This window comes from Conger conger, chromosome 10 (genome assembly GCF_963514075.1).
Source record: "Conger conger chromosome 10, fConCon1.1, whole genome shotgun sequence".
NCBI classification, from domain to species: domain Eukaryota; kingdom Metazoa; phylum Chordata; class Actinopteri; order Anguilliformes; family Congridae; genus Conger; species Conger conger.
In genome coordinates this window covers 48,373,115-48,385,372 of record NC_083769.1, presented here as the reverse complement: position 1 = coordinate 48,385,372, position 12,258 = coordinate 48,373,115, and the positions used below count along the sequence as shown (strand labels likewise).

The window sequence follows — 12,258 nt, the reverse complement described above, 5'->3', positions numbered from 1 at the left end:
ACTATTCACTGCACTCCTGCTTCCTTTCCCCAGATGATAATTTAAGGGCTAAGGGCCTTGCTTAAGGGCCCAACAGCTGCATGGATCTTATCGTGGCTACACCGGGGCTTGAACCACCAACCTTCTGGGTCCCAGTCATGTATCATGACAGGATGCCCCAAAAAGTCCTTGGCCCAGAGTATCCCATCTCCGTCCTATGTTACAGCTGAGAAAGATTAGTCTGTGTTCCGTGGTAAAAAGTGTGTCTCACTCGAACACGATCTGTGAATTTAAATCCTATTTCTTCTCCTCAGCTGGCCGAGATAAGGGTGGAGAGGCAGATGGCACCTGACAGAAAGATCAATCACACTGGGCCTTAGATTCTGTTACATCTTACACAGCTCTGATGCTCTCTGCACCTCTCCTGTAGCCCTGACTACATCTTACACAACTCTGACACTCTCTGCGTCTCTCCTGTAACCCTGACTACATCTTACACAACTCTGATGCTCTCTGCACCTCTCCTGTAGCCCTAACTGTGATTCCTTACAAGTGGACACTTCCCGTCAGCTGAGAATGCACTTATAGTGCTATGATGGGAGGTGTTAAAAACGGTATTCATTTCTTGTGTTTTCCATCTCAGAGATTTTATTAACCTGTGACTTGTTCCATGGATTTGCATCAGACTGAGGGAAGTCCAGGTGATTTCATATAGAACTTGTTTTTGTAATCATATATTTACCAGTGGTATGTTTTATGGCAAATCATAAGCGGGGGGCAACCTGTAGCCCGGTGGCAAAGATACATGATTGGGATCCAGAAGGTTGGTGGTTCAAGCCCCTGGTGTAGCCATGAGGCCCTTGAGCAAGACCGTTAACCCTGCATTGATCCAGGGGGGATTGTCTCCTGCTTAGTCTAATCAATAAGACTGAGTCAGTTTGGATAAAAGCATCGACTAAATAACACATTATTATCATAAATTGTTGTTGTTAATCGAACAAATCCAATTTTAGTGGCATGATTGGTTGCACATCTGTTTTTGTGGATTTTATTATTCATGGGACATGATACCTGTCATTGATTTGTGTTTTATGTTCCGAGGCAGCACTAAAAAAACGTACTTCGTAAGTGTGATTTGGGTTTACGAGTGTGGTAATGCGATTGGTGAACACAAACACTATTTAATGAAAAAGCCAGCGTGATGAGTTTCAGAGGAAGGAGGACATGACTCCCACAGTGCCCTACACAGGGATCCTCCCTGCTCTCACATCACATTATCACAACTTTTACTGCCTTGCATGAGGCTTCATCCTCAGTAAAAATGTTACATTCACAATTGCTGTCAATCTCCAAATAACAATGTTCCAATTATGCAGTAAATCTTTTTCTTTTTTTCCTCCCATTGGACATGTTTCTTCTATGTTCAGTTTTTTTTTTTTTTTTTTGCCAAACTATCCAAGTTACACCTATTGAAATGACTCCTTTCTTTTTACATTATTGGCATTTGGCAGACACTCTTATCCAAAGCCTAACGAGGCACAGGAGTTGGAAACTAGCAATAGCTATAATCTCTGTATGCAGAACATGAGCTACATGAACCTGGTGTAAACTGGCAGGAATGATGCTGTCTCATGGCATTGTCCCTACTCAAATAAACATTTGAACATAATTTTAAAGAAGTAGTACACTACTGTGAAAATATTGGTCCTGGAAGAATGCTGCCATTAATAGTAGTTATTTGGTAAGTACCATTATTATTACCATAAGAAATTATTATTTTTTCACTATATAACACTAAAACATGTGGCTAATATGTTAACACTAGCTGTGAAAATGTGATGAAAAGTGTGAAATTAGAATCAGCTACAGTTTAACCCTTGTGTTCAGATTGGCCCATTTAAAACTTTCTGTTAGGGAGCAATCATACCTGTGAGTGACTAAACCAGTGTGAATATTGTTTTTTATTGTCTATTTGTTATTTTGTTTGGAATTGTGATAAAGATACTGTAGTATATATTGAGTATTTTTACATACATATTATTTCCACATTGCTTTACAATCTCAATAATGTCCTGGGTATATCTGACCCACACGTACAGTAACGGTTTCACAGGAACACGGGGGTTAATAATTAGTTTAAGAATAAGCTCCGGTTCATTGTTATAAACTCAGGTCAATTGTTGTTGTGTCTGATTCACTCTGTCTAGGATGTGCTGAGAGGAGGGAGACTGTACTGAAACCCGTGTCATAATTATTAGCCAGAAACATCATCGCTGTGGGAAAAAGGTTATCTCATAGATGGCTAAACAGTATCATGTTTTTTTATCCAAAAGGTTATTGCATTATTGTTGTCCGCAGACCCACTGGATGTCATGGTACGTTCCACTTTGCAGGGAACCTGATTCATTAGCCCGGAGTGATCTGCCCCTCACAGAGATATGTTGTGTTGTTGCTGGAAGAGCCAGTGAGTGTGGAGTCTTATGAATAAAACAACATCACCGGGCTGAGGGAAAGGCCTGTACACTGACTGCTTCAAGCAGTTAATAACAGGTGCTAATAATAGGTGCACATGATAAACTAAAACCTAAATATTACCATGTCGTTTTTGAATTCTTCAAATAGTAACGTAGTGCGTGCGTGTGTAATTGCCTGTGTGTGTGTGTGTGTGTGTGTGTGTGTGTGTGTTGTGCGTGCGAATGTGTGGTGTCCTCCTGTGATCTAGAGTGTGGAGTATACAGTTTCATGTCTAGTCTGAGTTGGGGAGCTGATGGAACGAAAACAAACATCGTAAAAATAAAATAAGAGCAGTAGCGGACTTCAAAGCCCTGGGAAGATGATACTGCAGGTATATGTCCTGAATTCAGCCCAGCACCTGTCAGGCAAACCCCTGTACGCCAGGCCGTCTGAGGTGTGATTACGGCAGAGCAACGGGATACAGTTCTGCATGGAGTCCCAGGGCTGCTGCTATCCAGATTCCCTTACCGGAAGGCGAGGGCCATTAAAATGGCGTTAAAAAAAACACTATCATTTACCTCTCTGTTGGCACCAAACTGGAAGAAGATATCTCACAACTCTAACAGATGACAAAAGGAATGGCGGAATGACAATTTATTTAAATTCTAAGACCGGTTCAGACCAGTTCCCAGCTCCACATTGTTTAGCTGGTAGACCAGATAAGACCAGCTCTTGCTACGTGTTGTAACGCCTGAAGAAGGTACCTGATCAACCAGCTACCACCTCAGACAGGCTATCAGCTCGTACCCAGCTAGACCAGTTTCGTGAACAGCTTGGCCATGCTGGTGGACCAGTTCATACCCAGCTAGACCAGCTTATGTCCAGCTCAGGTTTCAAGATGGCATAGCTGGATTTTACAGCAGGGTATGCGACATAATTTACATGGACACATTTAAATAATATACTAATAGAATATTCCCGTGTTGTACAATGCGTTATTGCATACATTGTGGAATATTTCAGTAAAAAAGAAAAAAAAGAAAAGAAAAAAAACACGACACAGAAAACATGGATATTAATGTTCTTTCTTCATTTTAGAAAGGAATGACCAGAAATTAAATTAGTGTGTTGCTTTCGGTACGGGGATACATAATGTTCCGTATCCAGGAAGTCATATCACATCACACATATTTCAAGCAAAACAATCAAATAAGTAAGATTGAAGCTTGAAAGCCTTGATAAACTGCCTGTAGTCCCCGCTGCCGTTTGAGGTATTTATGAGGAAGGTCGAACGAAGGTTTAACCACATCCTCCGTTTCTTATTTATTGCCACCGAGCGAAATGCGATGTGTGTCGTGACGTCTTGTCGCTCCTTCGCAAGTTCACAACACTATCACTTTACTACCAGATAAACACGGTACCAAAAATGTGATTACTTTTGTGGGAGTCCGTTAGGGCCAGATAGCCACTTCTGGTACCTGGTATCTCTTTAAATCTGTAGACTGGCGGTTCATAAACGTGCGCTAGTGACAGTAGATTAAATCCTGTTTATGCGAAACTCAAAAGCCGTTACCAAACTGCACCTCCAAGGGATAGGTTACTGCGATATTGGAGCATATCCCGACCCGAATCTAACAGTTGTATTATATAATAGCAGTTATTTATGTATTTATGTAACGTTTGTCCACTGAAACCTCTGCAAATCGTTCTTATCTGGAAGAGAAGGAGGCAGTTGTCTAATCCACACCGTTTTCTACAACAAAATGAAAAAACAAGCACATGTAGATGCATTTTAAAGGGAGCAGTTTTAGGACGAATTCTCATGCGCGCATAATATCAAGTACCTGGACAGGTGTTACGTCCCTTCCTTATGATAATAAATAATCTTAAATGGTTTTTTTTAATACTCTGGTGTACAGAAATGGGCCTATATGAAATGCCCATGATGATTACTGCTGCAAAATCAAATAGGCCAATATCGGAATGAATGAGATTTCGACACGGCGCTGGTTAATTTGGTTGAAGTCAATAAAACAGTGCGCCCACATAAATCACTCGTAATGCAGTTCATATTTGGCCGAAGAGAACAGATGTGCTCATATCATTGAATATATGCCCGTTTCTGTTCGTTTCTTTGGTTCCGTTTGAGGCAAGCGTTCAAATCATCCGAATTATCAAGCCGAAATATTGCAGTGGAAACAGAGCTTGTGTATTTGATAGGCCTATCATCCTTTGTGTGTGCACTAATTTTAAATCCTTGTGGCATCCCCATATTCCATCTGCTCCTTACTGAAATATTCCAGGGCTGCTTAGTGCTTCACCCTCCCTCGGAGCTGTAAAACCAATTTCACACAGCCTTACGGAGAAATCTTCCACGCGTCTTTAATATGGATTACATCACTGCGATGTTGGAGACACATGCAATAATTGAATTGTACATTAACCTCGCTGCTAAAATAAAATTTCGCGTAGAATTGTTTTCTTGTAATTTCCTTTCCTGTAATGAACATGCTTTCAAAACGTTGGTACACAGTGGACAGATTTTTACTATTATCTCACAACAGAGACATAATTAATGCACAGAGACGTGTATTGGATGTAGTCAGCACGCAATATACATTATTAAAGAGCAGCGTGACATGTTAATTGCAGTAGACGGATGATATTGGCTTCACACTGGTAGGTTATGAATCAAAGCTTGATCATGGTCTGTTTATCCCAGCCGCTAACTAGACCGGCGTTTGATAACACTTTAATAGATAATTTACTTTAATAGCTGAGGTAATCACTGTAATGAGTGTGTGATCTATAGCACCCAGTATTCCAGTTGCCAGAAACAAATGCTAATTAGAATAGTAATATGACATAATAGGGTTGGTATCATTATTCCCCATAATTCAATGCCTTTAGTCCTCTCAGAAATAGCATTTCGCAATCGCTCCTCTGATTCTCCTCTCTACTCAAGAACGGCGGGCTTATTTCGCTCATTTTGGCCCAGGTGAAAAAGCTTGTGTAATAAACCTTGGAGGTGATTTCAGCAGGATATTGCAGGGGGGAAGTATTTCAGGATGCAGATGATACCATTTCTGCCTGGAAGGCTTGAACTCAAGAGACCCTGATTTGTAAATATCTGATTGGTTGATATTTGAACCAATCGCAAGGGGTTTTTGTTTTTTGTGTCACCCATTTTTTGTGTCACCCATTTTCTTACCATCTTCAGTACACAATAAAAACGAAAATAGTCATTTAAATTTGTCTGTTACATTTATACAAATCTGAATGCATTTATTAGTTTGCTTGACCTGCTTGGTATAGATTCCCCTGACGAATGTGGTTGCAGTAAAGTTAACGGCTTATGAATCAGAACTATGGCAGAGTTTTTTTGTATATTTTTTATATATTAGTCACATTCCATTAGTTAATGGGGTTTCTCACGTCCCAGTGTGACTGGCTCTATGCCGTGTAGGTGTCCATCTTGGCTCAATTTATGTCACATCGTGTGGCAGTTTCTGCTCAGCAAGGCATTTCGTTTGCGAGGATCCCTCCCAGAGTTTCCTGAGAATCTGCAATTCGGGAGAGGAAACGCAAAGCGACAGTCGTGCTCATTGCTGAATTGTCTTGGGTGAACTTTGGGTTGTGGAACCGTGTCTGAAGGAGACGAAGGGAGAAAGTATGCCTACACCAATCGCTGCTCCCTCGCGCGATTTATTGTTAAAGTACAGCGTGACAGAATGGGGTCATGTGATTAAATCCAGGACGATGTGATTGGTTGAGTGAGACTCTTTTTGAAAGGGTACTTTCAAAAGTAATCAGTTATAATTATTGGCACTGTTTATATTCTGTACAACTCATGAATGTTATTCGTACTTTTAACGTCTTTTTCATTTTTGCAAGTTGAATGGGTAACACATTTAAATAAGGTTCCATGCATTGTCATGAACTAATGTAGTTGTTAACTAGCTACTACTCAGGAGTTAATCTGTACAGCTCTGTTAATGTGTTTGTACATTATTAACTAATATTAACAACTACATTAATTATTGCCAAGTCATATTGGAATGAAAAGTTCAGTTAATGTATTTGTTAATGGTTAACTCATTATGCGTTAATTTTATGGTTTGCTAATGTATAAATATAATCTACCAAATATGTTAACAAATGCATTATCTATAGTTCACGCTTAATTAATGTATTTCTCCATCATGAATTCATATTAATTGTGATGCTATGACCAATACACCACGGCAAATTGATTTAAAGGGTCGCTGAGCTATAGTGTGAACTTGGGCTGAGCACAGCTTTGAGTCAGCAGGTCTGCAGGCGGCCATTTTAAAGGATGCAGAATTCTGACTCACGTCGGCTGACAAAGCACCGCTGTGCCACCGATAACCTGTAAGGGTGTGAACCTGCACACCCAAACACGGCTATTCTTAGCGCAGAAATGCCACCTCGCACAGCACGATGTCCACACAGTGTTAATTGAAGTATATTTAACATTAGGTTCACAGTGGTGGCGATAGACTCGCCAGAAATATATTTTTTTAAATGGATCCCTCACTGGGCTCGTGTTTCCTGGAAAAGTTAGTTCATGATTTACATAATTTACATATGAAAACGTATTTACTCTCATCGTGACATTTTAGGCCTTCATGAGCATGCCCTGTGATATGGGGTGGTGAAAGAGTTTGTCAAACAAGCGCAGTTGGGATGTTACTCCGGGAGGATGAACTGCCAATTTGCATTCTACGCCACATTAATCACTCGGCGGAAATTGGTGGCAGCAGATTTTTTTCTGACAGATCGTTTTATCAAGGCAAAAAACGGACAAGTGGGTGAGGAAGTGGGTTTGTTCTGAGAGAGTATGTTTGGAATATAAATAGAAGCCATTAATCAACCTCCAAAGTGGACTCGATGTGCAGATATGGATTTTCACAACTGAAACTCTGCCCCCAAATTTCTGTTTGGTGCGCAAGTATACATACAGTACACTGACAGTGACAGTGGAGGTACTTCAAGGATCAAAGTTCCCAAATGTACCCTGAAAGTACAGTAATGTTCTTGAACATTAGTAAGGTTCAGCTATTGTTCAGACCAAATGTCAGAATGGGGAAGAAATGTGATGACTTTGTCTGAGTGACTTTGACCGTGGAATGACTGGTGCCAGACAGGGTGGTTGGAGTATCTCAGAAACTGCTGATCTCCTGTGATATTCACGTACAACAGTCTCTGGAGTTTGCAGAGAATGGTGCGAAAAACAAAAAAACATCCAGTGAGCAGCAGTTCTGCAAGCAAAAAAACACATTGTATAAGAGAGAGGTCAGAGGAGAAGGGCCAGACTGGTCAAAGCTGACAGGAAGGTGACGGTAACACAAACAACCACACATTACCACAGTGGTATGCAGAAGAGCGTCACCTCTAAGTGGATATGCTCCAGCAGCGGAAGACCAATAAGTAAAAAAAATATGTCTTAATAAATACCTAATAAAGTGCTCACTGAGGTTAGTTTTGACTGCTTTTTTAGCCGTTTCTTGCTAAACTGCGCTGTTGGATTAGTGTGGGATAATGCAATGAGAACAGATGGGGCTGTAATAGCCCGCAGAGTGAATGTCCAGCAAATGTGGACATCGCTGATAAAGTGTATGGACACAGTTTATTGACAGCTCTGTGGGATAATGAGCAGGGTGCTGCCAGGTTGTCTGTTTTTGAGTTGTGGGATTTGAGAAGGCTCTATTTAAAGCCCAACCAGGTGATCCTGTTAAATCTGCTCGCCACCGCGGTGTAGGAGGGAACATTACATTACATTATTGGCGTTTGGCAGACGCTCTTATCCAGAGCGACGTACAGTCGATTAGCAGGAGACAATCCTCCCCCTGGAGCAATGCAGGGTTAAGGGGCCTTGCTCGAGGGCCCGACGGCTGTGCGGATCTTATTGCGGCTACACCGGGATTCGAGCCACCGACCTTGCGTGTCCCGGTCATTTACCTTAACCACTACGCTACAGGCTGCCCCATCCGAGGAAATGTAAATGAGAAATATCACACGCACATTCTCACATGCAAACTCCAGGGCGCGCACACACACAGTCACACTCAGCTGCGTGCACAATCTCTCACACGCACGCATGAAATCACACCCGCTACCGCACTTCAAGTCTTTTGTGTAGTCCCTGAGACGGCGTTCAACAATGTGATGTCTCGAAAATGAAAGAAATGAATCACACGGAAAAAACACCACAAAACTACCTATCGGTTGGTTTACAAAAGTAGGCTACGTCAAAGCGTCTATTCAGAGATATGAAAAGCCGTGGCTTCTGCAGATTGAGGGGATGCTCATTGTGGCTGAAACAGAGCAGTTGTTGTGCATTATTTTCGGAGAGGACTGTATTTTTGGAGAGGACTGTGCAGTCCCCACACTAGTCTATATGCCCATGTTCCAGACTCCCACAGTTGGCACTTGCGTCTTAGATTAGCCAAAGCTTGATATCTAAACATTTTTTTTATAAAGATATGGTTCTGCCAGGGATAAATCAATTACACAGCCCACTCACACAGTGCAAACACTCATGCAAACACACACGCAACCACACAAACACACACGTACTGTATGCCTACTCATGCACATGCACACACACATACTATATGCCTGCACATGCACACACACACACATACTGTATTCTTACACATGCACACAAACATACACACACTGGCACACATACATAATATATGCCTACACACTTGCACACACACATACTGTATGCCTACACATGCACACGCACACACATACATGCACAAGTGCATATGTGCGCGCCCACACACACACACACACACACACACACAGTGTGTCAGGCAGTGTCAAAGGTCTGCTGCAGAATTGTGCTTGTGCGTGTCATTTCATCAGGTTGACACATCTCTCTGGCCTTCACTGGAATGAGAGCCTTCAAACAGAGGAACAAACACATACACACACACAGTGTGTCACTGGAATGAGAGACTTTAAACAGAGGAACACACACACACACACACATACACACACACGCGGCGTGTCACTGGAGAGCCTTTAAATGGAGGTACACACACACACACACACACACACACACACACAGAGGTTGGATCTTTCATCTCTCACACCACCTCCTGCATCCACACTTTAAATCTCACACGCCGAGCCGCATAACTCCTCTCCTCCTCACTAAACACACTGTAAAGTCTTTCATGGTTGTGTAATGCTGATGGTAGGTGGTGCAATGAACCTTTAAAAAAAAAAAAAATTCTCTTTTATTTTATTTCTGTTGTTATTTGTGGTTTACTATAACACTTAGCTGTAAGTGGTCCATTTTTGTGACACTCTATAAAATGAACGGGGTGTTTTGTTTTTGGTACCCTGGGAAGCCCAGGAGCTGTTCACTGAACTCACAGAAAAGGCAGGAGAGCCACAATCGCTTTATGCTGTGCTCGAACCCAGCACCAAGGCCATTTATGAGACCTGGAACCATCCTGTCTTCCTTTTCTGGGACAGCTTGGCTAAGGTACTTGACCGGGACCTGGAAGGTTGGTGGGTCACAGCTAATTAACCCTGTATTGCCCCAGGGGGGATTGTCCCCTGCTTAGTCTAATCAACTGTAACTTGATAAATAACAACAAAAAAAATATGATCAAAACGCTTCCTGAAATTTTCTGAAGGTTAGTTTTGGTTCCCAGAATGTTAAATTTTTTGGGACATTTTTGGGATGTTTCAGTTTTCTGGGAGTTTTTGTTTTTGTGTAACAATTCTTAACATTCTTCAGGTTACCTGCACATTTTCTGAATGTTATTTTTTGTGTAATTGGGGAACATTCTAAAAATGTTGTGAAACAAAGCGTTGTTAAATCCCATGTTTCTAGAACGTTCCTGTAACATTGCAAAAAAAAAAATACAGTGGAACCTTCTTAAAACCAGTAGAAAACGTTTCTGGATGTTCTGGGAACATTCTTCATTAGCTGGCTCGGATCAGCACACACACACACACACACACGCAAAGTTGTTCTCTCCCTCTCCACCTCAGCTGGAGTGTGGTGAGCATTCTGCCACAAAATGGCTGCCGTTGCATCACCCAGGTGGGTGCTGCACATCGGTGGTGGTTGAGGTGAGTTTTCATCAATGTAAAACGCTTTGAGAGTGAGAAAAGCGCTCCATAAATGCAGCTATCTATCTCTGTCAAAGCGTGCGTGTCGTCGGTAGAAAGCGGCCCACCTGATGTCCGTATTCCAGACCCCTCCTGCTGTGCTTCCAGAGAAGCGTCTCTCCTTTATCACGTTCTCTCCCGTTTAATGTCACATTCATTCATCTTCTCCCCACAATGCAGCCTCCACACAACATGCTGATGGACATACACTAAACAAGCCTTTTCTGGCTGGTCTGTTTTAGACCGAATGTGCTTCCAAAAGACATTAACAATTTAACAAGTAATGAAATGGATGAATGAATACAGAAATAAATACAATTAACAAGCAATATTATTAATAGGTACACTTACAAATGTATGTCGTTCATGGTGACAGTTGTTTTTGGCCTTTCAAAAAAACCCATTCCAATTCATATCTCTTTCTTCTCAGATCTACTGAAAAGCCAATAAAAATGACCTTTAACATCTTAATAGATTATGGTTATTCATTAATACGCAAAAACCAGGTGAGTGGGAATGACATCGAATCTGTGTTTTTCCTGTGTTTAAACAGGATATTTCTGTGCTAGAACTAGAATTTATCGCTATGTGTGAAAAAGTGTAATCAGCCTGCTCATTGTTTGAAGTGACAAAACAGTGTTGGCTGAGGTTACTGGTCTGTGGTATGAATTACTTCCATTGTCAGTGTTAGAAATCAGACATTGCAAATGCCAGAAATGCAGCACTAATTCACTTCAAGTGATTCTATCCCTCTCGGTTTCTCTTCTCACGTCTGAATTGTTTGTTTTTGGTTTGTTTTGGTGTTGTCGTTTTTTTTGGGCGGGAGTTTCCACGGTAACGACCCCTGCCCCGGTGTGCGTTCCCCCCGCAGGCATCCAGGGGATGGAGTGCTCGCTTCCCGTGGACGGGAGGCGCGTGGCGCTGAGCCAGCTCTCCGAGGACAGCTTCCGAGAGTGCCAGGTCACGCTCACGCTCACAGACTATTTCATCGTCATCTTCTCCGGCATCGCCGTCTCCGTGGCGGCCATCTTGACCAGCTTCTTCCTGGCCTCCACCGTCCACTGCTTCCAGCGCTGGAGCAAAGCCAACAAGACAGACGAGGAGGAGAGCGATGCCTGAAGAGCCCCCCCCACCCCTCCTCCCTCCCTCCACATCTCCCCAACCTCCTGCCCCCCAATCCCACCAAACCGGCCCCAGCCCCCAACCAACCGGCCCCTGCTCCCAAACCCCGCCCAACCTCCCCCAACCCCACTCAACTATCACTAACCCCCAACCTCTCCCAACTGCCCCTGGCCACTGACCCCATCCAACCACCCTGAGCCTCCAACCCCACCCAACCACCCTGAGCCTCCAACCCCACCCAACCACCCTGAGCCTCCAACCCCACCCAACTGCCCCCGGCCCCCAACCACCCCCAGCCCCCAACCCTACCTAACCACCCCAGCCCCCGACTCCACCCAACCACCCCCAGCCTCCAACCCCACCCAACTGCCCCCGGCCCCCAACCACCCCCGGACCCCAACCCCACCCCCACCCAACCACCTCCAACTCCACCCAACCACTCCCAGCCTCCAACCCCACCCAACCACCCCCAGCCTCCAACCCCACCCAACCACCTCCAACCCCACCCAACCAGCCCCCAGCCTCCAACCCCCAACCCCACCC

The 12,258-nt window shown here is 43.3% G+C and overlaps 1 protein-coding gene across 1 annotated transcript in view; it reads left to right on the top strand.

Moving 5' to 3' along the window:
- LOC133139586 (leucine-rich repeat-containing protein 38-like) overlaps nt 1-11,712 on the top strand; it is a 23,603-nt gene extending 11,891 nt beyond the window's left edge. The window contains exon 2 of the mRNA XM_061259159.1: nt 11,465-11,712. Coding sequence (XP_061115143.1) covers nt 11,465-11,712 — 248 coding nt within the window. The remainder of the gene's footprint in view (nt 1-11,464) is intronic.
- Nucleotides 11,713-12,258: the final 546 nt, after the last annotated feature.